The 26783-nt window shown below is 52.8% G+C and overlaps 2 protein-coding genes and 1 non-coding gene across 15 annotated transcripts in view; 1 reads left to right on the top strand and 2 right to left on the bottom strand.

Annotated features, from left to right (window-relative positions):
- MECR (mitochondrial trans-2-enoyl-CoA reductase) overlaps window positions 1-6812 on the bottom strand; it is a 29913-nt gene extending 23101 nt beyond the window's left edge. Inside the window, exon 1 of one of the 2 annotated variants that reach the window (XM_001503934.6) lies at window positions 6553-6812. In XM_001503934.6, coding sequence (XP_001503984.3) covers window positions 6553-6728 — 176 coding nt within the window. In that variant the 5' untranslated portion in view covers window positions 6729-6812. Of the gene's footprint in view, window positions 1-6342 lie in introns of both variants that reach the window. The other variant, XM_070260609.1, reaches the window with a different exon arrangement.
- LOC111772625 (U6 spliceosomal RNA) lies at window positions 5209-5311 on the bottom strand. The gene has a single exon (XR_002806629.1). It is a non-coding gene; the product is annotated as a U6 spliceosomal RNA (small nuclear RNA).
- Window positions 6813-12926: 6114 nt separating the features above from the next.
- The window catches only part of PTPRU (protein tyrosine phosphatase receptor type U), a 79339-nt gene continuing 65482 nt past the window's right edge, over window positions 12927-26783 (top strand). For 7 of the 12 annotated variants that reach the window (XM_070250158.1, XM_023634822.2, XM_070250155.1 and 4 more), the window contains exon 1: window positions 12960-13192. In XM_070250158.1, coding sequence (XP_070106259.1) covers window positions 13120-13192 — 73 coding nt within the window. In that variant the 5' untranslated portion in view covers window positions 12960-13119. Of the gene's footprint in view, window positions 13193-26783 lie in introns of all 12 variants that reach the window. The other 5 variants (XM_070250161.1, XM_070250128.1, XM_070250167.1 and 2 more) reach the window with 4 other exon arrangements.

Below are 26783 nucleotides of genomic sequence, written 5' to 3'. Positions count from 1 at the left end.
GGCGGGCACTAGCCAGCTCTGCTAAGATATCTTTCCTGCCTTCTGCATTTAATTAGCAGCCATTGTACTTATCTTGCCTCTTCCACTCAATCACCTCAAACTGGTCAATATCATTTTGAGCAGGAAGAATGCGCAGGGAGACTGTCACAGGCCACAGAGACTTTCTCCTCTGCTCATTACAGAGCCAAGAATGTGTGTCCTGGGTGCCAAGAATAGGGCACTGGGTGAAGGTAACTAACGTCTTATGTGCCTCTCCCCAGGCTGTCTGCAATCCCCATGGTCACAAACAAGCCGCCTTGTGTGATTTAGTGAAATGCCTCGCATGCTGGGTACATTGTTCTGAGATTTAATAATTAATCAGCAGGGCACAACCGGGAAATTGTGGAGGAATGAAGTTCTTCAGCTCACAGCTTGTAACAGCTCGCCCCCCAGCAGGGGATGTTGGCGGCCTCAGTTGGCGGGGTTCTAAAGGAGTTCTGGGCTCTCAGGGAGAGCTCCTTTCCCTGAGCAAAGCTCATACATTCCAATGCCTCTTGGTGTGCCAGGCACACCCACTTGCTGCGCCTCTTCTGGCTTCCCCGTCTCAAAGTAATCTTGCTGTCCCACCACTCAGGACTTTTTCCTCTTTAGCACAAGCATTTTGAATGGAAGCGAATCAGAGACTTAGGGCAACTTCTGGAAGTTTCTCCCAGGGTTGGCAAAGAAACCCTTTCCCTACATTCTCTATCCCCTACTTCTTGTCAATTAAGATTACCAGAAAGCTCGTAAGTCCCATAGCATTCTACATCTGCTGACATCAGGAAACTTACTTGAACGGAGTTGCAGAGTCTCTGTTGCTTAGTTTGCTGAGGCCTAACTCTCTTGTCGCTCCAGAGAACAAGACTGGGCCACAGCAGGGCGCAGGGCCCTGTCTGCAGCTGCTTTTGTCCCTTTGACAGGTACAAAGATGACCCTGCAGTCCCTGCCTGGTGGGCTGCTGATTGTGTAACTAACCAAGGGCAAAGGGGGCCCTTGGTGAAATCTTGTGCCCAAGACCCCAGATTTCTAGCCACACCGTTGCTCCCTGGGTTGCTGGAGCAACCACTGTTGGGCAAGCAGTCCAATGCCTGCTTCAGTTTCAGAGTTGTCAGAGCTGGACAAGTGTTGGATCAAAGAAGATTCATGTCTCATAAACACTTCTGGGGCTGCAATATTATATTGAGAAGGATGTGGAGGCCTCATCTTATCTTGGCAGGAAAGAGTGTTGCTTGAGGAGCATAGGGTAAAGAGGTGTGCAGGTTTTGGGGTGAAAAGGGAGCTGTGAAGGTTCATCAGTGGCACAGAAGACAGGTGGGGGTAGACACAGCCCGCGTGCCCGAGTTTACTGACTTTGGTCAACCCGTTTATTTTATCAAAGAACTGAAAAGAACAGAGCGTGGGGTGATTTCCTCATTCTAATGAGTGGCAGAGCTGATACTAGAACCCAGGCCGGTGTTCTTGAGGGTGATCCCCAATGACCTGAGCCACAGACAAACCTCGTGTCATCTTTGCTTTTTCTCCTCTAAAACAAGGATCCCTCATACCCGATTCAGGGTAGGGAAGGCTTGGAAGCATCCCAGAGAGCTGCAGAGCTGCTAGGAGAGGGCCAGACAATCATGATAACTTGGCGTTGCACTGGGTGGCAGCATTCCTCCCACTCTGGACACAGGGAAATCCCCTGTCAATTGTGCAAGTCCCTGGGGACGTGCCTGCCAAGTTTCACCCTCAGAGGCAAGAATGAGAAAACGAGGGTGGAAGGCCTGGCTCTATACCCCACAGCGTGAGGCCCAGAGGGAAAGTAATGTACAAGTGGTACAGGGTGTGGAATCCTGTGACTTCAGGCTAGTCCCATCTGAGCCTGGTTCAGCAGATACCTGCCTCACAGGAATGCATACTGAGTGCACTGGAGACACTCAATAAATACTCGTTAATAGACACACCACGTTTTCACTTCCCTCTGGACTTTTTTTTTTTTGAGGAAGATTAGCCCTGAGCTAACCACTGCCAATCCTCCTCTTTTTGCTGAGGAAGACCAGCCCTGAGCTAACATCCATGCCCATCTTCCTCTACTTCATACATGGGACACCTACCACAGCATGGCTTTTGCCAAGCGCTGCCATGTCCACACCCGGGATCCGAACCAGCAAACCCCAGGCTGCCGAGAAGCGGAACGTGCAAACTTAACCGCTGTGCCACCGGGCCGGCCCCTCCCTCTGGACTTTTGCACATGCAGGTTCTTCTGCTTGGACCATTCCTACACTTTCTCTCCTCATATGCTGCCCACCTGATCTTCTGGGAACTCAACTTAGACCTGGTGTCTTCAGAGAAAGCATTCTATGAGCAGGCTGAGGGGGTTAGGTCCCCTCTCCTGCGTGTCCGTAGTACTCTAAACATATCCGATCACAGCACTTACCCCACTGGACTATGGTCGCCTGTCTCCTGGACTAGAGTATGAGGTCCCTGAAGGCAAAGACTCCATTCGCTTCTGCATCGTCAGTGCCTAGCACTTAGTAGGACCTAAAAGAATAAATGCTGCCTAACTTACCACATCAGTGAGTTCTGTTCCCACCTCCTTCATTCATGACCACAATAAAGAACTCCAGGAGACAGACAGACAAACAAATAAAATCCCCATTCTCAACACAGTGCCAAAGCAGAAGGTTAAATTTTTTTCCAAGTACTATAACTCTGGTTTAAAAACAAAGTCACCTGCATAGAGTTTCAGTTTTAAACACTGACATCAACTGTAAAAAAGAAATCCCCTGAGAGTTAACAGAGAACCCACTGCCTGCCTAGTCTGGGTCCCTACCATCTGCTCCCCCCAGTTCCACCTGGCTAGGAGAACGTGTGTGTGTCCAAGGGTGCCCCAGCTTTGTTTCATTTTGTGCTACAGCAGACAAGTGAGAAAGCCGTGCTGACCAGGATGCTGTTCTATGAAACCTTCAGGATCCTGACAAGAGGAGGAGACAGAGGACAGGACTCCTACCACCATCCCCAGGGTGCGGCTGCCCTCTTAGGAAGAAGAGAGGTTTGAGGCACCTGAATGACCTATAATTTCCCCTTCATCTCTTCTGACCTATCTTATTCCCAATGTTATACTCCATCTCATCCTCAAAGAAACATGTGAGATGACTGTCATTGTTTCTTCAGGTCTATGTCTATATCAAGGACTTTTAATAAAGGGACATCCTAGTTGTATAATCTTGGGCAAGGAACTTTCAAGCTTCTTGAGCCTCAGTTCCCTTCTCTGAAAAATGGGGATAATAATGATCAAACTGGGTTACTATGATTTTTAAATTCCATAATATATGTGGAGAACTTAGCCCAGTGTCTGCCACATGGTATGTATACAATAAATGAGAGCTGTTTTACCATAAGACCCAGAGGCTGCAAAGTTCTGAAAGAGGACTTTCAGGAACAAAGGGAAAGAGGAAGCTGGAGTTTCCGAGAACTATACGATAGAGATTCCGGAACATTGCACAAGGGACTATGGCTGTGGGGACTTCTGAAATTTCTAGAATGTCTGTAATTCTGCCATGTTTGTCACTTTCTCCTGCACATTCTTACTTCTCTTAGATTAGCACTTCAACGCTTTAAATAAAACAGGCCCAAATGTTTATTTAGGGGAATCCATTTTGGGGGGAAAAGAAATTCTAAGAGCCCAGGGAAAAAGGCTTAGTAGAGAACAGCTAGAAGGGTTGGGAGTCAACAGGAATGAAGACAGCGCCGTTCAGGATGTTGATGTGAGAACAGGAGATCCCTGGAGGCCTCATTTTGAGGAGTTCTGCAGCCCCTTAGACCAGAGCAGACCAGTCCTCGTTCCCTCCCTGCTGCTCCCAGAGCATCCGCCCACAGTGCAAGCATTGCAAATCACGCCAGTCTGAGAAATCTTTGCTTGGACTCTGCAGCCTGAGAAACCTTTGCTTGGACTCTGCATAGTTCCATGACCCTACCAGGTGTATCCTGACCCACATATCCAGTCACCAGGCTGTTGAAAGGACACTTGATTCTTTCCGTGACAGTGTGGTTACTCTAAACCAGCTAAGACATGACTACAAAGAAGAGAACCCCAGCCTCTGGCCTCAGTCCATCCTTGAACAAGTCAAGGCGCCTGAATCTAGGTCAGAAGGGAAAGTTGCTTCCGGGGCAGAGGGAGAATTACTGTCTGCCTGACAATCATATCCACAGGGCAATGGTTCTCACCCCTGGCCTGGGCATCAGAGTCAATCAGCTTTAAAAAACACAGATTTCAGGGCCATCCTAGACCTACCAAGTACCTCAGGGGTGGTGCCTGGCAATATGCAGTTTCCAAAAGTGTCACAGGTGACCGAGATGCGAAGCCAACACTGAATACAATGCTTCATGGAAGCATCACGTTTTGAACTTCTGGGACATTACTGAAGTTCCACTTAAGGAGACAGCAGAGCTGTCTTTTTGCCTATGTGGCATCTGCAACCAGTATGTTCCAGCCTCCCTGGCTCTCCAAGACGAGAGGATCAATCAGGAGGCAACTGCACTCAGCTACCTAACCTTCCCAGGCCTTCCTCAGGGTCCCTGAACATCAGAGATGCCTTCCTCATCATCATAGAACTCAATAAAAGGTGCACTTCTTATTGACATGACTTTTTTTTTTTCTTGCTGAGGAAGATTAGCCCTGAGCTAACATCTGTGCCAATCTTCTTCCACTTTATATGTTGGTTGCCACCACAGCATGGCTGATGAGTGGTATAGGTCTGCGCCTGGGATCCAAACCTGCAAATCTGGGCCGCTGAAGCAGGGTGTGCTGAACTTAACCACTACGCCACAGGGCCAGCCCCCAGATACAGATTTAATAACATTTCTGGGGCACCTGTTTCGTGGCAGGTCCTGCACCAGACACATAAATTACAAGCCTGTGAGAGAGGCACTACATTATTCCCGTTTAGGGGGGCATTCCTAGAAAAGGAGTGTTCCCCAGAGCTTTACCAGCTCATTACAGCACAGTCCTCAAGGAGACGTCTTCCCAACACGGTGATTTATTACCTATCATCAACATACACTTTAGGGTTTACTGCCTGGTGTGTCTTCTCAATATTCTTTCCAGTTGCTCTAATGGTGGATGTGGCTCTGCTGAGTGCATGACCTTGAATTTATCTGAGGCGTATCCCCTCGGGCTGCCAAGACATCTAGCTTGTATCTTTTTTTTAAAGTAAAAACATGGAACGCTTCACAAATTTGCATGTCATCCTTGTGCAGGGACCATGCTAATCTTCTCTGTCTCTTTCCAATTTTAGTATACCTGCTGCCAAAGCAAGCACTCCAGCCTGTATTTTAATCATGAAAATAATTCCGTTTACCTATCCTTTGGAAAACAATCAAACCATTTGCTGGGGATCAAAGAGTTGTAAATAAGGGAGCGCAGGAGAGTAAGCGGTGCTTTTTGGTGGAGAGTATTAGACTGATCTCAGATGATTAGTACTATGAGCTATGAGAGTATTGTCTCCATTTTCAAAGACGATGAAACCAAGGCTCAGAGAACCTCGGTAACTTGCCAAACACACAGCTAGGACATGGAGGGCAAGGATTTGACCTCAAGTCTTCTGATTTCCAGACCAGTGCTTTCACCTTGGCTCCACTAAATGACCCCCGAGCCCTTTTGAATAGCTGTAGTCACTTATGTGCAAATTTATAATGGTTGACAATTCACATACTGTTTTTATCAGCCACATGCAAAAATCATGGATTAAGATACAACTGAATTTTAGGAGGGGCTGAGTGACTTGTCCAAGATCAAATAGCTACTAGGAGGCTGAGCCTGATTTGATCTTAGGTCTGTATGGCTCCAAAACAGGCTCTTTCTAACTTATTAAAAGCACATATACAGCATCGTGGGGAGGAAATCACATAAGATAGGAGTCAGGAGCCATGGATTCCCGTCCCTGTTCCAATCTTTATTAGCTGTATCATTTCGGACAAGTCCCTCACCTTCTGTAAAATGAAAACAATGATCTCTGGCCTACTTTACTGAGAAGTGAAGATCCAAGTGGATGTAAAAGTATTCTGAAATTCCCCTTCAAAAAATAATAGAGGGTAGGAACTCGGGCAGATCAGTCAGACCTGAGTTCAAATTCCGACTCTGCCACTTACTGGCTGTGTGACTCTGGGCAAGTAATTTTACCTCTCTTGTGCCTCAGTTTTCTCATCTGCAAAACGGGGCTAAATCAAGTCCCCACCCCAGAAAGTCGTTGTGGCGCTTAAATGAGAGCATCCATTTACACAGAGATTGCTTGACACACAGTACTCGATCAACACAGTACTCGATCAATAAACGTCAGCTACTATTACCGTTATAATCGTGCCTCTCGGTCTCCAACTTCTTCGAAGCTCAGACTTTCTGAGCTGCAAACGTGCCCTGGGTTTCAGTTTCGGTCCTATTATTCTCTGCCTTCTTCCCCAGACCCTGTCCCTCCGTTCTCACTTCCCCTTCTCCACAGCCCGTCCTAAAACCCTCCAGGAACCCCAGTCCCCTGGCCCCGTCTCGGCGCCATCTCTTACTCGACGACCTTGGCCGGGTCCCCGTGATGCTCATAGACCAGCGCCCGGACCCGGGAGGGCTCGGCAGAGGCGGAGTAGGAGGCGGCAGCAGGCCGGCGGCGGTCCCAAGCAGGCAGCAGCGTCCGCCGCAGCTGGGTAGGGGTTCGAGCCCCGCACAGCGCGCGGCAGACCCACATGCTCCCTCCAGTCAATTCAGAGCTGGATGTCCCGGAAGCGTCATCTTCCCGCGACCGCGCGCTTATGCCCCGCCCCGCCCCGCCCCGCCCCGTCGCGTGGCCACGCCCCTTGCTCCTGTTAAAGGGCCATCCTCCGCCGCTGCCCGCGCAGTGGCGCCTGGTGAAACTGCACCGGGAGCGAGGGTTGGGCGGTGAAGGGACTTGAGGCAGTGGCGGAATTCCGAGCCCGCCAAAGTTGATCTCCCAACAAGGAGCGTCTGGGACAGACCTAGAGCTGTGTCTACAGTATGCGATTTGGTGTTTGATTTTGGGGTAGTCGTTTACCCTCCCCTGGCCTCAGTTTCTCCTCCCCACCATTTATTGAGTGCTGACTGTGCCAGGCTCTTTCAGGCTTCATCTCCTTTAATCCCCGCTACCCTCTAACATTTTAGGGGGCCAAGCTTGCTTCGCTACACTGAGTTCAGTAGATGTAAACTGACGTGGAAGTAAGAGTACTGGGCTTGGAGTTAGAAGATTTAGGTTCAAATCCTAGGCCTGCCGCTTCCTAGCTTAGCCACCTTGGGTAAGTGGCTAAAACTCCGAGTCTGCCTTCTCAGCCGTACAATGGGGAGAATATACCTTGAAGGTGGTTGTGAGGATTGGATGAAACAATAAAATAACGTTATCGTGGGTGAGAGAGTACATCGTAAAAAGCTAAGTGTGTTTAGATAGAAGGGAGGGGTCACAAGGAGGAGAAACTCCTCTCAGAACGCTCACAGTGTAGAAAGGGATTGAGTGAGACAGTGGAAGTGCTTTGTAAAAAGATGTAGCCTGGGAAAGATGCTAGATCATATTTTCAGTGGAGGGAAGACATGAGCATAACTAAAACCCCAGTTGAATGATAGACAGGACAGAGGACGCTGCTGGAGTCTGAAGGACAGAGGTGCTCCGGGATGGTAGCTGGATAGAGGTTCTTGGAGGAAGTGCTGTTGGAGCCAGTCCTGTGACTCAAAATCTTCGATGTACATAAAAATCAACTGAGGTCACACCTCAGACCTACTGAATTAGAATCTTGGGGAGAGGTCCAGGAATCTACATTTCTTACAAGCTCGTAAGAATATTCCAAGGCAGGTGGCCCAGGGAACAGACTTGGAGAAACACTGAGCCAGGGCTTTGAAGGATAAAGAAGAGTTCCTTTCTCTGGATTTTATTGACCCAAAGCCTGCCAGCTCAGAGCCTTTCCTCTGAGGAAGAGAAGAAAGCAAAGTGCTGTGATGGAGGGTGCAGGAGCTGGATTCCAGCAAAACTGGCTTTGAGTCCTGGCTCTGCCACTTTCCAGCCGTTTGATTTTGGGCAAGTCACTTGGCCTCTCTGTGTCTCTATTTCCTCATCCTTAAAATGAAGGAAATAATAGTATCTGTTTCAACTTGAAGCACTTAGCACAATGCTTGGCACATGAAAGCATTTGATAAATGATATTGGAGGTTATCATGAAGATTAAATGAAAAACATCACATGTAAAACATCCAGACTAGGGTCTGGCTCATAGTATGAGCTCAAAAAGTGTTTGTACTTCGATTTATTATTAAAGAAAGTTGACGTCCCATGATAGGGGAAAGACTTGGTCCCATACTGTGTGTACACAAACACACACGCACACACACACACAATACCCAGTCTTGCTTATCTTCTATTTTCACGATGACACATAGGTCTCCTTCTATTGGAAGACTCCCTAGGTGACACTGAGCTGTTGACATTATGTTCTCTATCAAATTGGGTCCTCTGAATTACTTGGGCAGCCCTGCCAGCAAACTTGGAGAATCATCAGTAGGTCTTCCTCCGTGGGGCCGGATTTAGCCCACCTGTCCATCCCGACAGCCCTCACTTTCAGTCCAGGCCATCGGCTCTTATTTGAATGATGTCAACGGCCTTCTTCCTAACTGAGATCCTCTCCCCTCTCTCTCCTTTCCCAATTCCTTCTTTCTCAGGCCTCTGGAATAATTTTTTTTTTAATAGAAAGATCACATTTTGTCTTTCCCTTGCTTAAAGTCCTTCTGTGACTCCCCAATACTCAGGGAGAACCAGAAGCTACAGTTCTTTGTAGAACTCCATGAACTATTGATATATTAAACTTAAAATTGTAAACAAAACAAAGTGAAACTACGATTCTATGCTAATTCTATCATTCTCTCACACATGTACTAAAGTCTTTGGAAAAAGGTATGGAGGAAAAACACCTTCAAACAAAGAAAATTCTATTCATTGTAATTAACCTGCCTTCTTGCAAATTAGAAAAAGATGGCTATGGTTTTAATTCAATGGCAGAAACCCTCAGCTTGGCTTGAGGAATACCTGGCTACCCCAGGGGCACAGTTTGAGAACCAGTGATGGAGGGGTTCAAGTCCAGTTGTCCTGGCCTTGCATTCAAGACGCTTTGCACTGACTCCCACGTTGTCTTTATCTCCTGCTGTTGGACTGTGTGCCGTCTATGATCCAATTGCACCTGATACCCACCTTTCCCAGCACTTCCATGTCTTGTGCCTTTCTGCGGCCTCCTCCTTCTGCTCGAAATGCTCTTCCTTGCCTTGCCTACCTGGGAAACTCCAGATTCAGAAATAATTTCTTTGATGTTGTTTCCCAACCCCCTAGGCTGGTTCAACCCCTGCTGCCTTTATGTTTTTTCTGGATTGGTGTTTTGGCCTTTAGGACACAGTCTCTTATTTATTTATGTGTCCTCTTCTCCCTCCAGGCAGGAGTGGGGCATGTTTGGTGCATCTCCATGATGCCAGCACCCAATATGGGGCCTGGCACAGGGTAGGTGTCATAAATATTCCATGACTTGAAGGTATTTGAGTTTCTTCATGGCCTGGCCCTGTCTGTGGTGCCGTCTCCTTTTCCGTAGATTTGGGTCGGTCATTCCAGGCCAGGACTTTCCTTCTCCCTTCCCTCTTCTCTTAAGGATTATGGAAGTTTGTGGTCTTTTTCAAGTGAAGCAGAATGTTCCCTTTTCATGTGTCCACCCGTTGCTTGTGTTTTCTCTCTCCCTCCATCGCAGTCTCTGCCCTATAGACTTCCCTTGTACAAGGAGTGAAGGGTGTGGAATCAGTCAGGCCTAGCTTTGAGTCCTGGGCCCACTATTTATTAGCTGTGTGACCTTGGACAAGTGCCGTATGTTCTCTGAGCCTCAGTTTCCACATCCCTCCCCAAAAATGGGATCAATGATAAACTCCTGACGTGAGGCTTCTGCACGAGTCCGCTGCAAACAGCGGCATCCTTGGTTGCTTCTTCTGTTCTCCAGGTTTCTCTCCTTGAGTTTCCTTTTCTGGGGCATCCTTTCTGTCTCTTCTCTGCTCCAGCCAGCATTTCTCTGTCTCCATTTCTTCCCCATCACCATTTCTTGCTTCTGTCTCTCTCTCCCTGTGACTTTCTCTGTTTAATTTTCTGCCTCTGGTTCTTGTCTGCTATCTCTTTGCCTCCTTCCCTGGCTCAGCCTGGAGCTCATCAGTGCTCACAAGAGAGGAGCCCAAGAACCCAAAAGCCCTCAGTCCTCCCTCCTTCAGGCCCATAGCAACCTCAGTTGTGCCAACGTCAGTGCAGAGCCAGCCGAGAGTGGAGGCAGTGCACAGGGAGGGCCTACATATTCCTTGAACCCCTGGGCTCTATCCAATATCACTGCCCACTAATTAGACCCATGTACCCTTGGGTCCCTCTGCTTCCACAATCTGTTCTCCACTCAGCTGCTTGGGGGACTTTAAAAAAAATGAGAGATCAGAACTTTTTACTCTTCTGCTTAAAGCTCCAATGGCTTCCCACTGCTCTTAGGGTTTAAGCCAAAGCCCTATAGTTTCTTGTATAACCTGCAGGCCCTGATGGCCTCTCCTGGGACACCTGGCTCCCTTTCCCTCTGCACTTACTCCATTCCAGCCACCCTGGCCTTGCTGGTCCTCAAACCCACCAGCTCCAGCCTTTGCATGGGCTGTCCCCTCTGGCTACAATGTTCTTCCCCACTGATTTGCTGGCTTCTTCTAATACTGCAGGTGTCACCAGGTCACTTCCTTAGGGAATTCCTCTCAGATCACTTTAACTAAAGTAGACCCGCCCCTCCCCCCATTATTTACTCCAACATTTCCATCCATTTCCTTTAGACTGCACATCTCAGAACAGAACTATAGATTTATTTGCATGTTTGCTGTTGGTCTCTTCCCCTAGAATGTAAGTTTCATGAAGGCAAGGACCATGTCAATATTCATTCGTTTATCCATCCAGTATTTATTGAGCACTAACTGCACGTCGGACACCAAGCACTGGGATACAAGACAAAGTCCTAGCCCTCAGGGAACTCAAGTTCTAGAGGTGGAGACAAATAATGAACACATCGTGTAGTAGGTGTTCTGTTTAAAACCGCAATAACCCCCTTCTGTATCACTGTTTCTCTCCCCCACCCCACTTTCTCTGGTATAGCACTGTCTCATATACCAGAGAGTTTGCTGTTTTGAGTAATTTGTTGTTCTTGTCTTACCACTGGAATGTAAGCTCCATGAGAGTAGGAATATTTGTCTAATTCTCCACCTTGGCTTACAGTAATTGTTGAATAAATGACTCCGTATCCAATATCTGTTGATTTGCTCCAGATGAGAAGCAGGTCTCAGCCCCTGTTCATGTTACGCCAGGTGGCCTTGATTCAAATCCTGCTGCTGCCACAAACTAATGCACAATCTTGGAAAGTCACCTCCCTCTTACCTCAATTTCCTCAACTGTGTAATGGGAATAATAGTGGTGAGGATTAAATGAGTCCATGTGGGTAAAACACATAGAAAGTGCCTGGTCTTACAAAGTAACGGACAACTAGTTTGTGGTCATTGCACAAGGGTTTGTACTGGGTAGAAGCTCAGATATACTTAATCTGTATAGCCAGAGGGTAGACTAGGACCAGTGAGAGTTAGCGAGGGAGGTGGACTTCATGGCATGAAAAGGAAGAACTTTTGAAAAGCCAGTGTTGCAAGGAGAAAGAGATGAATCCACTGCTATAGTTGGTAACTTCAACAGCCCTCTCTCAGAAATGCACATATCCAGCAGGCAGAAAGTCAGTAAGGACACAGCTGAACTCAACAACACCATCAACCAACTGGATATAATGGACATCTATAGACGACTTCATCAGACCACCACAGAACACACATTCTTCTCAAGCTCACATGGAATATTCACCGAGATAGACCACACTCTTGGCCGTAAAACACATTTTAACAAATTTTAAAGAATGGGACTTGTACAATGTCTGCTGTCAGATCACAATGGAATTAAACAAGAAATCGATAACAGAAAGATAGCTGGGAACATCCCCAAATACTCGGAGATTAAATAACACACTTTTAAATAACACATGGGTCAAAGAAGAAACTTCAAGAGAAATTAAAAATATTTTGAACTAAATGAAAATGAAAACATAACTTATCAAAATTTGTGGGATGCAGTGAAAGCAGTGCTTCGAGGGAAATTTATAGCACTGAATGCTATATGAGAAAAGAAAAAAGACCTACAACCAATCATCTGAGCTTTTCCCTTGGGAAACTAGAAAAAGAAGAGCAAATTAAACCCAAAGAAAGCAGAAGAAAATAAATAATAAATATTAGAGCAGAAATCAGTGAAATTGGAAACAGGAAATCAATTGAGAAAAAAAATCAACCAAACCAAAAGCTGGTTCTTTGAAAAAATCAATAAACCAGTAAGCCTCTAGCCAGGCTAAGAAGAGAGAGGACACAAATTATCAATATTAGAAATGAAAGAGGAGACATCACGACAGACCCCATGGACATTGAAAGGATAATAAAGGAATAGTATGAACAACTCTAAAAGCTAGCGTTTCCAAAAACCCAACCACCCGCTCGTGGGAGGGGATGAGCACCCTGTCTTTGGAGGTATGGCTGAATGTGCATTTGCAGGGGCCTAGGTAGAGGGGATTCAAGCATCAGAGGGTACCTGGTACCCCCATATCTTTGGGTCTGTATTCCTGAGAGCACTATTCGAGAGCTAGGCCTGGGCAGTGAGCATGCTCGCTTGAAAACGTCGGTGCTGCTCTGGGCAGGCGGCTGGGCGTCCAGGCCCGGCCACCGATCTCCAGGCAGGGGTGCAGGGGTGGGGGAGGGGCGCGCCCGAGCAGCGGTAGACCCGGCCCGGAGGCGGCGCGCGCGGCTGCCAGCGGCCGCCAGCAGGGGGCGCCGCGAGACCGCGGAACGCGCGGCCGGGCCTGACGTCAGCGCCCCGCTTGCTTGGGCTCCCGCTCTGGACTCGGCGCCAGTCCCGCTCCGCGCCGCGCCGCTTCGCTCCGGCTCTGGCTCGCCTCGGGCTCGGCTCGGGCTCCGGCGGCGGCGCCCCCCGCGCCGGGCCCCGGGGCAGGCGGCGGCGCACCATGGCCCGCGCCCAGGCTCTGGTCCTGGCGCTCACCTTCCAGCTGTGCGCGCCGGAGACCGAGACTCCGGCAGGTAAGCGCGCGCCGGTCGGACCAAGCTCGCCCCGCGGAGCCCCCGGGGCCCGTGGCGCAGCTCGGGAGAAAGTGTGAGTGTCGGGTGACCGGGCGTTATGAGCCTGCTCCCTGTGTGTGTCTGAGTGTTGGATGTGCGATCGTGTGCTCCGGGTGTTGTGTGTCTGCGAATGTTGTGTGTCCATGAGTTGTGTGTGCAAGAAAAGGTGCCGTGTGTGTTGTGTGTCTACAACTATGTTGGGGTGAATGTTGTGTGCATCGAGGCTTTGGATGGGCGCTGAGTGTCTTTGTGTGTCTGCCAATGTGTAGTGTTTGTGCGGCCAAGTAGGTTGTGTGTCTGTTGTGTGTGCATCTGAGTTTGCTTGTGTGGTCAGAGTTGTATCCGCTAATGTGTTGCAATTGTTTGCATTTTGTATGCCATAGTCGGGAGTGCTGTTTGTTGTGTGTCTGAGAATGTGTTGTGTGTCTGTATTATGCGTGTGGCCAGGAGTGCTGTGTGGATTCTGCTCGCGTGTGGATCAGGGAACGCGTGTGGTGTGTGTGTGCTTGTGTGCTGCGTGTACGTGTGTGAAGGCGTGGGAACGAGTCTGGAACGTGTGTGTCCGTGCGCTGTGTGCGCGCTGTGTACATGTGGGAGTGTCTGGGGTTTGTGGTGTGCGCCCCTGGGGGCTGCGTGGGTCCGAGTGAATGCCAAGTGTGCCGGGAATGCGTGTGTAGGAGCGTGTCTGGAGCGGATGTGAGTGTGTCCGTGCGAGCTGGCTGCGTGTCCAGGAATGTTGCGAGTGTGTTGCGCGCCTGGGCCGTGGCTGAGTGTGTGCCCGGGCCCGGGGCCACCCGAGGGGGCGGTGCAGGATGTGCGTGTGTGTGTCTGTGTGTGTGTCCCGCGTGTGTGCGTGTGTGGCGCGCGGGCCCCGGACAAGTTGTCGCGGCGGCGCCCCCTCCCCTCCCAGGTCGGGCCGGGCCTGAGGCTCGGAGGGCGGAGGGGGCCCGCGGCCGCCGACTCCGACATGTCGGGCTGTTTGTTGTTTCGCAAGTTCGGCGCGGCGCTGGCGGGCGGCGGATCCGAGCGGCGCCGGGGCTGCGGGGCGCCCGGGCGGTGGCGGGCGGCCCGCGGCGACGTCCGGGCGCGGGCAGGGCCTGGCTCTCGGCCGCCGGACGGCGCCCCTCCCGTTGAGCGCAGGCGGCGCCGCGGACGCCGGGGTCTCCCGGGACACTCCCTCGGTCGACTCCGCAACTTTATGCGGCCTCCCGGCCGGCCGGGACCGCCGTGTGTGTGGAGTGTGTACGTGTGTGAGCGTCTGTGTCGGTGTGATGGCGCTGTCTGGGTGTGATTCGGAGTGTGATGTCTTTTGGGGGGTGTGTGTGTGTGTGTGTGTAGGTGTACGTGTGATCGCGTATCTGAATGTGTGTATCCGGAGCTGTGTTTGTGTGTCCGTATGTGCTGCGGACCGTGTGTCGGCTGTGTGTTTGTGTGTGCGTGTCCCCGCCCCCGCCCCCCCTCGCCAGCCCCCATACCCCACCCTGAGGCCTGGGATCGCAGACGCGGGCCCCCTCCAGTGGAGTTGCGCCCGCCCCTCCGCTGGGCAGGGATGGCCGGTCCTGCTCCCTAGGGCCTCAGCTCCCTCCTCCCCACCGGTTGGGCGGCTCCAGCGCGGTACCCCGGGCGCCGAGTAGCGGGGAGACACGCCCCAGCCAGGGATCCGAGCCGAGACGCGCGCCGGAGCCTCCTCCAGGCCTCTGGCCTCCGGGAACCAGCCTCCCGGGATCGCGTTCTCGGCCCCGCTGCCCCTCAGGCCTCTCAGGCGCAGCTCCCTGGACTCCCGCGGTCGCTCCTGCCGCTGGCTTCGAGCTGGGGCCTGGCCCTGCGCCCCGGGGGCATCAGACACAGCTTTAGCTTTGATCTCTCGGTGCTGGAGAGGACACCAAGGCGACCTCCCTCCCTATCCTCCCCTAACCCCCCCATTCCCATCCTGCAGTAGCGTCGCCCCCTCCCCCACCCTGAGATCAAACCCGAGGGGTACCATACACTCCCCCACCCCTAGCACCTTCACCCTGATTCGAAGAACACTCATGTGCCCCAGCTCCTGCCAGCAGGGGGTCATGTGAAGAACAGAGGTTTGAGGGTGAGACCTTGAGTGAGTTACTTCTGTTCTTGGAGCCTCAGTTTCCTCATCTGCCTCATGGGCATCATAACAATGGTTATGGTACTGGGTAGATTGTAAAGTGAGGCTCTATATGTGAGTGCCAAGGAATGAAAGATGCTTTTGAGGACTGTTACAGAGCCCCAGAGGCTGTGATTTGAAGCTAGGGGGACCTGGTTCGAGTTCTGCCTTGGTCGCTTGCTGTCCCTGTGACCTTGGGCAAGTCACTTCACATCTAAAGCTCCTGGCCCTCTTGTAGCTATTGCTGTTAGAGCTTAATTCAGAAGCCCTTAGCTGAAGGGGTGGGATCGTGCCTTGCCCCGAATCTGGGTAGACAGCCCAGCTCCCTGAATGCCTCCTGAGTCTCCGCCCCACCGAGGGTGGTGCGTGATGTCTCTGAGCCATGCAAGTCTGGCAATAATTTATTCCACTGTGTTCTAGCTCATTTTGTCCTTTTGGTTGCTGGAGTTGTGGACAGCAGGAATGAGGGAGAGGCTGCCCAGTGGTTTCAGGTTGGGCAATAAAGGCTTGTCTGGGCAGCTGGCCCTTCTCCCTGGGGCTGAGGGAGGGGACTCAGCAGGAAGTGGTGAGAGTGGCCAGAGTGGGGGTGCTGAGCTCCTGGGCAGCCTCCAGCCCAGGCCAGCCCAGGTGTCAGGGAAAATCCAGGGCGGGCCCCCTGCTTGCTTAAGGCGTGCTGTCGTCCTTCCATGCTTTCATCAGCCAGGCTAGACTTGGGGCAGCCTTTTCACGAAGGCTGGGTTAGCTGGAGTCGCAGGGGGTGCCTTGTGCCCCCCTTCCTCCCTCAACCCTCTTCCCTCCTCCAAGCCACCCTCCCTGCATCCTGATGCATCCTACCCTTATGCCCTCTCAGGAGCTCCCTCATCTGCCCCCTCTCTCCATCCTCAGGCATCCCTCTCCTCCATCCCTCTCTCCATGGTGCCAGGGATCTTCTTTGAAGGCTTCCCATGGCCTTCAGGGTCAAGGCCATCCCCCTTGGCCCCTGCCTGCCTGTTCAACCTCATCTTGTTTCATGCCCCTTGCCTCTTGCCTGCTATGTTCTGGTCAGTCTCACCACTTACCAATAACCCCTAAATGCCCGTCACCTGCCATCTATCTCCTCTCTGGGCCTTTGCACAAGCTGTCCTTTCTCCCCAGAACTCTCTAACTCCACTTCTTTGCCTGGTGAAATCCTGCTTCTCCTTCAGCCCTCAGCTTAGATATCGCCTCCTCCCTGAAGCCTTCCTTAGTTACTCTCTGTTCTAGTCTAGGAAGGAAGGGTGAGGGTTGATTGGATATTTTCTTAGCATTGTAATTATTGTAATTATAGTTTATTGGCCCTTTCTCCCTTACAGACCGTGAGCTCTGTGAGGACAGGAACTGGATATTTAGTCACCTCTGAATCCTTAGTGCCAGACGCAAGGCCCAGCCGAGTCAAGGCCTGAAAGAGTCAGGTCCAGTGGGTCAAGCTCTAGGCAGGAGATGCCAGATGGGGGCGCACTGACTCCACTGAAAGTAGATTAAAGAAATCGGTTTCCCTTCAGGAATCTGGAAAATTCTTTTGGGGGATGGTGTTGTGTGTGAAAAGGCCACGTAGAGTGTCATCTGGGAGCTGCGAGTTGGGGAGGTTAGGTCCCTGGCAGAGAGGAAGGGAGCACTCTCTGCTTGCCAGCCCCTCCCCCCAGCTCCCAGCACTCCCTCCCTCTGCCCTCCCACCCCACCCCCAGCAGCTGGCAGGGCCTGTGGGCCCCCCAGTGTCAGCCCTTTGTGCTGGAGGCCCTGGCAGTTGGTGAAAGGCATCCAGTCCCAACCGTCAATCTGAGCGTCTGGGCAGGAGGGAGGGAGGGCCCTGCGTCAGGAGCCGGAGACCCTCTGTCAGTCTTCTGTCTCTTGGGGTGGGCAGGTGGGGTCACAGCCTCTGTCCTGGCAGCTTCTGAGCCTGAGGGAAAGTGTTCCCTGTGGTGACTCCTGCAGGTGGGGTTGGGGGAGGCCACCAAGGTTGTGTAGGTGTGATCCTGGCATCTGGGCAGAGTGGGGGGTGTCTGTGTGTGTATGACTGTAGCCTGGGCACAGGACATATGTCACGGCATCTAGCCATCTGCTTACCCTGTGTGGCAGGGTCTGAGTTCAGAGTAGAGAGGCAACCAGCTGCTTTGATCCCCGGGGAGCCTGATGCTAGGGTGTCTGGGTACCCCGGTGTCACATTCCTGGAGTTTGGGTGCGGAGCTCTTTGGGTGGGTGGTGTCTCAGTATCTAGGTGTGGGCACCCCAGTCCCAAGGTGTGGAGGCTCAGGGTGTGCCAACACAAGGATGTCCCAGTGTCTCTGGATCTGGAGGTGGGTGTGTCCAGGTGTGTGGGAGTTCTCAGGGAAATGGGTGTTCAAGTGCGGGAGCATTATATCCAGATGTGGGGCTGTCCAGGTGCCTGGGGGTCTGGGTGTGGAGTACCAAAGTGTCTGGATGTCTGAATGTGGGGTATTTACATATCCAGCAATGGCCTACCCATGTGTTGGAGTATCCGGGTGTTTCTGAGTCTGGCTGTGGGGTGCCCTGTGGTCGGTGTGTCTATTTGTGTGTTTAGGTATGTATGTCTTCAAGAAAGGAGTGTGCATGTTTTGGGTGGGGAGTGTCTTGCTGACTGTGCCCAGCTGTGGACCAGGGGCTGGGGCTGTGCCAGCTCAGCTGCTGACACTCCCTTCCCTGGGGCTTGCCTCCTGATCTCCTTTGGGGCCCCAAGGCCAGGAGCCCCTAGAGGAGGCCCATATGGTTCTTCTTCTCCACGGTTATTCAGTCTAGAGCTGTGCTATCCGATAAAACTTTCTACAATGATGGAAATGTTCTTTACCTGCACTCTCTGGTATGGTGACCGCTTAGTCACATGTGGCTATTAAGTTTAAATTGGTTAAAATTCATTAAAATAAAAATTCCATCCCTCAGTCTCACCAGCCAGATTTCAAGTCCTCAAAAGTCGCAAGTTGCTAGTGGCTATTGTATTGGTCAGTGCAGGTAGAGGACATTTCCATCATGGCAGGAAGCTATATGGACAGTGCTGGTCTTGGGATGTGAGGCCTGTGGCATCTTCAGTGAGGCCTGGACGCCTCAGGGAGTGGAAGTGGTCCGGACGGACCATCACTGAGCGGCCGTTGAAGAAGGCTGTGTTGAATCCATATCCCCTTCTCTCTAGCCCCATCATTTTTGCCTGGACTATTGCAGTAGCCCCCTCCTTGGTCTCCAATCTGCCATCAGCCTCCAGTGCTTCCACCACCCTGTGACCTGAATGACCTCTCTTAGGCAGACATCAGATGCTGCATACCCTTGCCCCAAGCTGAAGGCTCTCCAGCACCCAGGGGACACAAGTCAAACCCTAACGTGACAGGTGGGGCCTTGCACACCCCAGCCGCTGCTTCCTATGACAGCTTCATGTTTAGGCCTGTCCTCCCTGGCCCCGTTCCTCCTATCCACCTTATGACCCAGGATCATCAGGCCAACGCTACTCCGAGAACCCGCTAGGCCCTGTCCGTCCTGTCTCCCTTTGTACGGACTGTGTCTTCTGCTGAGAACGCCCCTGCCACCCTTCTTGCCCGCCTACTTGCTCAGCCTTCAGAATCCAGCTCCCATGTCACTTCCCCAGTGGAGCCTTCTCAGATGCCTCCGGGCACAGTGGGTCGGTTTCTCCGGTTTCTCGCATCACGCTCGTGTGACAGTGTGCTGCTGCCGTTTCCAGTCTCCTTCCCCTCTAGGCTGGGAGCCCCCTGAGGGCTGGGCTGGGTCTTTGTCATCTCCTGTCCCCAGGGCCATGTACATGGCAGGTAGCCCCTCAGTGTTAGCTTTGATGTGAGCCCCCAGGTACCCAGGGAGGGCTCAGAGGGGGTGGAGGGTGGAGCTGGGGCTCTGGAGGGCAGTCGTGGATGGGGGCCCGTATGCCTCCTTGATTGGCTCTGGGCAGAGGCCACCATTGCCTGCAGAATGGCTGGGGGAGGACTCCTGAGGCGGACAGCTCAGAAAAGGCTGTTACTGGATGAGTCAGGAGGTCTTGGGCAGATTCCCAGGGTGCAGACCCCAGGACCTAGTGGTGAACGAGAAGGGATGAAAAGAAAGGGAGCTTAGAGGGGTCGCTGAGGTTTTGGAGTTGAGTCTAGATGTGGCGGGGAAGGATTGGAATGGGGAAGTTGGGAAGGGGTGTTTTTGGGGGCATTTGATGGGCAAGGTCACAGAGGGGGATGGGTGACAGCTGGGGGATAGGGGACAGCTGGGGGATGGGAGATAACTAGCAATGAAGATATATCTGGGAGATGGGGACAGCTGGGAATGAGGGGACAGGTGGCGTAGGGGGAACAGCTGAGGTTTGGGGGACAAATGGGGGATGGAGAGAAAGGGGATGTGGGATAGCTGGGGGATAAGGGGTGACAACTGGGAGGTGCCAGAAACCTATCTGGAAAGGATAAGTGTGTCTCAGCTAAGAGAGTGGGAAGTACATTGCTCAGATTGCGTGCATGTGTGTATGTGTGTTTACATGTGTGTACGTGTGCACCCTTGTGGTTGTACATGTGTGTAAATAGATGTTTGACCTAGAGCGTGGTGGTTAAGAGCATGGGCTCAGGAGCCAGGCCATCGTGGTTCTAATCCTGGCTCCACCACTACTGGCCACATAACTCTTGGGCTAGTTACTTGACCTCTCTGGGCCTTTAGTGTTCTCATCTGTGAGATGGGGATAATAACAGAACACGCTGCGTGGGGTTGCTGTGCGGATATATTTCATATACATGTGTATAGAGTTGAGAACAGCTCCTGGCACATGGTAAGCACTGTGTAAGTGTTAACTATTATTAAGTGTGTGTGTGTGTGCGTGTGTGCAGCATCCTGTGTGTTCAGAAAAGTTTGTTCTCGGCTCCTGATGAAGTCCAGGCCGGGGAGGGGTGATGGTAGGGGCGGCACTGGAGTGACCAGCCAGGTTGGTTGGGTCTGGCTCTCTTCTCATCCTCTCCCTGTTCATCCCGCTTTTCACCCACTCTGTACCAGGGCCTAATCCAATGGGTCTCCCTCTCTGTCTCTCCCTTGTCCTGCCCCCCACTGCCCAGCCCCGGGCTGGGGGCCAGGGGATGTGCTTTAATTGTCCAAAAGCTTTTCAGCAGGATCTGAATTCATTGTTTGCCTGCCAGCGCGCTGGAGCCCTGCTGGGATATAAATACCTGGACAATGTGCTCAGTTGTGGCTGCCCGTCCCATGGGCGGTGGTGGCTTCATCCTTTGCCCTTGGAGAGTCACTGGGGTGGAAGATGTTGGGGTTGGGAGATGAGGTGGGGGAAGCCCACAGGGCAGATGAGTCCTCACCCCACCCCACGGGATGGGCAGCCCTGCCTGGCAGAGCTGCAGGTACGGGGTTTTCCAGGGGGCTGGGCTCCCCTGCTCACCCGTGCATCACAGGGAGGCATGTGCACCCTTCTTCACAACACTTTTGCAGTGTGCTGTGTCCTTGCCTTACACTAATCATGGCGCTGCATTATGGCCCCGGACCAGCACCCAGGACTGGGCCCCTGCATTGCGTCCTTGCCCTGTACTGCTTCTCAACCCCGCACTGCATGACTGCGCTGGGATTCTGCCTTGTGTTGGCTGTGTGAAGTCTCCTTGGGTGTCTGTGCGCGCCACCTCTGCATTGTCCCATTGTACTGTGCCTCCATCCTGCGGCTGTACTCCGTTTGTGTTGTTGCAGCTCTCTTCTGTGCTGCATCACTCTATTGGATGTCACGGTTGCATTGGGCTTTTGGACTCTCTTGGGATTTGGGCATAGCTCCTAGCAATGCACCGCTGCACCATGCCAACAGATGGCATGATCCCACCACACTGCATCTTTGCATCACATGCCACTTCCATACTACACTGCATTACTGCAGTGGGCATGTGCACTGCACTGGGTATGTGGCCTTTCCTGAGTTTCTGGGCAGAGCCCCTCTGCTTTCACTGTTGCGCTGTACCAACACAGTGCACCTTTGCCTCACAGAGCACTTCTGTCCCACTGCTCCACTGCACTGCACCAGGTATGTGCCTTCTCCTTGCCAGCCCTTCACGCTGCACCACTGCCGCTGTAACGCAGCCCCCTGTGGTATCTTGGCCTCTCTTGGTATGACCACTGAGTTGTCAGCTGGTGTCCTTTCCCAGGTTTGTCAGCCCCAGTTGAGCCCCATCTTTGCGTCAAGCATCCTCACCATGTGCACTTCTGCCCACATTGCACACTGCCCCGGGAGTCTCTCTACACTGCAGCCTGGGGCCACTTTGCTGGGCTTTGGTGCTGGCTTGCGTTTTTGTAGGCAGCACCTTTGCACAGGACCCAGCACTGCCTCTGTGCACTGCACAGGATTGCTACCCTGGGCCTCTACCCTGTGCTGTACCTGCTCACTGTTGGGTTGTGTGCACTCTACTGCATTTCAGGACCCAGAGCCCTGACACTGAATTCACTCTTCCACATGGCATCTTCACTGCACTTCATTTTTGTGCCACTTTTGACCCCTGCCCTTGAGACCTACTCGGCTCCTTGGGACTGTATTGGGCTTATATTCTGGACTGGGTCTCCACACCCAGAAGTTTCTTTTACACCACACCGCATCCTTCTCTTCCCCCTGTCTCTGTACTGTTGTGCATGCCTCCGCTGGACACATCCTTTCAGTGAGAATTCATGGAGCGCCAACTATGTGCCTGGCCCTGTGTTAGCATCTGGGGAGGAGGAAGAACTGTTAAGGCTTGAACTCACCACCTTGGCATTCCCTCCACACACCTATGGAGTTAACACTGAGTGCCTGCCCTGTGCCTTCCCCTTATAACGCTGCCAATATGGCAGCCCTACCACTAACTGTGAGATTTGCGGTGCCTACAGATCAGGGAGATGAGGAGTGGGTCTGGCCTAAGTTTCCCCTGCTGTGGTTAGCATCCTTCTGTCCTCAGTGGAGAAGGGAGGATGTCGGCATCGCTGAGATTTGTGCTGGTCCCTGTAGAGGAACTAGTTCAGCTTTCCCTCCCTGTGGCCTGGCCCTGGCTGATCCTTCTGGTTGCAGCATGCTGAACCCTGGGTGATTTGAAGGTGGGCGTATAGCTGGCAGCCCTGCCTTTAATTAATTGCTCATCAGTTATTCAGGGCTCTTGAGGGCAGCTCCAGGGAGCCCTGGCCAAGGTCTGGGTGTGTTGCTCTGGGCAGGAGAGCAGAGAGGTGGGCTGCGCCGGGACTCTGGGCTGGAGTCATGGTCCTGAGCCTGGGTGGGGTTGGTTGGGGTCAGATTAGGTGGGATCATGGGGTCAATAAGTCTAGCCACTGTTGGCCATTGACTGTACACAGAGCTGGGGATGGGGCTCAAAGGCATACGAGATAGTCCCTGACCTCAGGAAGGGAGGAGGTGGGGGTGAGATAGGCCTGAGACGCGGCTGCAGTTGGGGTGAGCGTGGGATAGGGCTGGACTGGGCAAGCACGTCCAGGGGTGAGACCAGTGTTGGTTCCAGGGTGGGGTTGGGCTACCTAGAGTGGGGTGTGACTTTGGATGATGAAATAGACCTGTGTTGTTGTTGGGGTTGTATTTGGGTTCCCAAGGCCAGGGTTGGGGCTGTGCCTGTGGTTGGGGATGATCCAGCCCCTACCTTTGTAATCTTTTGGGAGAAGTGTTATTTCTCCTGGGGCCACCCTTGGGAACTGGATGTTCTATTGACAAACCAAAGGGAACAAAAATCTCATTGCAAACAGACTCTGTATACCTAGGGTCTTCAGAAAACACTGGTGGCAGCTGGCAGGTGCGGTTGGCACAGAGCACCATTCCCTGTCTGGTCGGGAGGAAAGTCTGGTGCTCATATGTTGGTGGTGCTCCCACGCACATGCACAACTCGCCTCTAGCCCACCACGTACACGCACCTCCCCTTAGGCACATGTGTATCACTGAATGTGCCCACATACCTCTGCACGTAAGTGTACACCTGCACGCCCCCAGCTTCACAGCACAGTGCCTGGAGGACCCACACCTTAAGACACGTGGGCTCACCCTCACATCCTCTCCCCTTAGGATCTCTCTCTTCCCTCGAATTATTCTTGCTCACATGTATACTCACACAAATGGAATCAGAATTCTGGAGGTGGAAGCCGCCTTAGAGGTCACCTGGGCGCCCATTCTCATTTCATAGGTGAGGAAGCAGGGGTTCAGAGAGGGCAAATCACCTGCCCAAGGTCACACAGGGAGTTAGAGGCTCAGCAGGAGTTAGATGCAGGTCTCCTGCCTCCCGATTGAGTACTCACAAGTCGGTACCAGGCTATCACTCTCACAGCCATGTACACATACGCACACACACACGTCGGCATATGGGAACACACACACATACACGGAGAGGTGGAGACCCTCACGCCAGACTCACCAGGGAGACCCCCTCGCACACCCGGGCTCCTCCTGCAGAGGTTGCTCTGCCCCTTACATCACCCCGTCTAGAGCCCAGCCGGATGTGGAGAAACCATCCTCCTGCCTTCCCAAATTGTGGCTGACGGTTGCTCAGGCAACCGCCTGCCAGATTGTGGAGATTAGCTCAGGAATGTAGCTGGGCCAGTTTGAGCTGAGGCTGGGGGAGCCGGTGGGGGTCCTGGGTTGATTCAGCCCACCCTCTCTGGGAGGCCCCAGCAGAGATGCGGTATCCGGAGAGGGGCCTGGTTTTTTCCTGTCCCCAGCCCAGTTGAGACTGTGTCCCTAAGGCTTGGACTAGGCTGGGGGAAGGGAGGGTGTATGTGTGTGAACATTTGAGTCTGGGGCTGTGTGTGTGTGTATTGTGCATCTCCCTGGGCGTGATTGGAGTGTGTGCTGTTTTTGTCTGGGCTGGAGACTTGAGGCCCCTTTCCTCACCAGTTCCTGACATCTGACTCTGAACTTCTTGGTGGCTTGTCCCACTCCTGATCCTCTCGTGCCCTCTGGAGAAGCCACCTTTCCTCCTCATGGCTTATAGGATGTGTCACTTGTCTTATCTGAATCCAGGCATTCCCCTGCTCAGACACCACTGTGGCTTCCTAATTCAAAATGACGCCAAACTTCGGGGCTGGTCTGGTGGCATAGTGGTTAAGATTGCGCACTCCACTTCTGCAGCCTGGGGTTTGCAGGTTCGGATCCTGGGCACGGACCTACACATTGCTCATCAAGCCATGCTGTGGTGGCATCCCACATACAAAATAAAAGGAGATTGGGACAGATGTTAGCTCAGTGACAATCTTCCTCACCAAAAGAAATTGAGGCCAAACTTCTCACCCCAGCACTTAAGGCTTCCCTGATGGACCCTCCCTCTGGTCTCATCTCTGCTGCTTTGGCCAGTCTGGGCTCCTCTGTGTCCTGTTACTCGTCACCTTCCTTTGCTGTTGCTGGGCCCTTTGCCTCTAATGCCCTTCCACCCATCTCTACTGGCCAGAACGATCCCCATCCTTCCAGGCTCTGCTCAGACGCCCCTACCTCCAGGAAGCCTTTCCTCTGCACCCACCCTCCTCCCTGGGCCCCCTTGTGGCCTTGACCCTTCTCTGCTTCATCACATTCCCTCACCCCCACTCAGACTGGGAGGTCCCTGAGGGCAGGGCAGAGTCTTAACCATCCTCGTCCTCTAATACTGCCAGCCTGGGACCTGATTTGTACTGTCAGTAAACAACTGTCCTGTGGATGGAACCGAGTTAACATGTGGCCAGTGAAATACCAGGGCCTTAGGTGGTGTGTGCCTAGCCTCCTTGAATAAAGATAGGGGGCTTAAATCCCAGCTTCTGGGACTTACAGTGTGGCCTTGGGCAAGCCACCTCATCTCTCTGTGCCTCAGTCTCCGTCTGTAGGATAGGAATAATATTGGTTCCTCCCTTCTGGGTTACTCTGAGAGTTCATGGCACAGGTGGTCATGGTGGATAGTGGCAGCCCCCTTGTGTTGGTGTTGATGTGCGTGTGTGTGTCTGTGCCCACATCTGTGATGATGGAATCAAGAGGGATCCCCTGCTACTGTTCTTGCTCTGAACCCAAAGTCCAATCTAGGTTTTTCCCCTGGACTGGTGGCCTCCAGCAGGAGCTGGGGCCTGGTTTGGGGGCTCCTGGCTCCTGAGCCATCCAGACTGGAGGTGATGGGGCTTTTCCCAGGGCCTGGGAGGGCTGATTGTTCCCATCCCAGGGCGAACTGGAGAGGAGGTGGGGGTGGGGCTCTCCTTGGGGAGCCTGGCCCCAGAGATGTTACCCTCTAAGGGCTGTGGCTGAACTCCAGCCGGCCCAGAGACACAGGGCTGGGGATGGACATGGCTGAGGGAGGGGGAGCCATTCTGCCTAAGGGGTCACTCTGGATGGGGAGGATCAGCCTTGCTGAGGTCAGTGGTAGGAGTCATTTGGCAGAGGTCAAGAGTCACTCTGGCCAGGGTCAGCTAGTCTAGGGTGAGTCAGTCTGTCTGGTGATTATTCTGGCTGAAGTCAGATGGTCTGGCAGTCATCTGGATGACGTTGGGGCCACTCTGACCAGGAACAATCAGCTGGGGGCCGCTCTAGCTGAGGTCAATCTGTCTGGAGGTCACTGACCTGGGTCAGTCAGTCTCAGGAGCATATGACTGAAGTCAGTCAAACGGAGGGTTACACTGGCTAAGGTCAGATGGTCTGGGGGTCCCTCTGACCAGTTCAGTCAGGCTGGGAGTCCTGGCAAGTGGTGTGGCCTGGCTTAGGATGGACAGGAGGAAGCCAAGGAGCTGACACCCCTAGGCTCACCCCAGGGCCACAGCTGAGACATCTGGGGCAGCTGCCTTGTTCGTTGTGAAGGAACAGGAAGGGCCTGAGTGTCAGCCAGGGCTCTAGGTCTTGGGCTTCCCTTTCTGGAGATCCCTGTGCCTCAGGGAGGCCTTGGCTAAGGCCCTCAGGAGCAGACTCAGTTCAGGCTGAATGACGTCATCTGTCCCCCTCCTCCAGGAAGCCCTTCCTGACCATCCCTATGTTCTCTCTCTGCTGTGCTGTAGGTCATTTTCTAGAGGGATTGCTGAGGCCTTCCCAGCACAGATGGTGTTAAAACGCACCTCCCACAGGCCACAGGGCATGATGCTGACCAGGTCTTTTCACACAAAGAGGCAAAGAGCTCAGCCAAGGTCCTGCCCCAGCTCTGGAGAGAGGCTTCTGTCACTTTGTCCCATCCCCTCGGCGCCAGCCTCATGCCCCCATCTTATGGTTTCACACTCTGATGGGATCCAAGAGGAGGAAAAGGGAGACCCCGTAACGGTGGCGAGCCCCTTCCTGCCTGGCTGTGCTGGGTGTGTTTCCGTTTGCTGTGTCACGTGATCCGCATAACAACCTAGGGAAGTCTCTGCTCCCGATGAAATGACATAGCCTCCCGAGAGTGAAGTCCCTGGCCGCGTGTGCAAATGCCTGGCACTGGGCCCTGTGGGTGGCCCTCACTCCCCATCGCTGTCTGTTTCTCTTCCCTCCTCTTCTTGAGGCTGGGAAGCCACTCA

Source organism: Equus caballus, chromosome 2 (assembly GCF_041296265.1).
Source record: "Equus caballus isolate H_3958 breed thoroughbred chromosome 2, TB-T2T, whole genome shotgun sequence".
In the NCBI taxonomy this organism is placed as follows: domain Eukaryota; kingdom Metazoa; phylum Chordata; class Mammalia; order Perissodactyla; family Equidae; genus Equus; species Equus caballus.
Note: the sequence above shows the minus strand (reverse complement) of the source record. Positions and strands in the feature narration are given on the sequence as shown.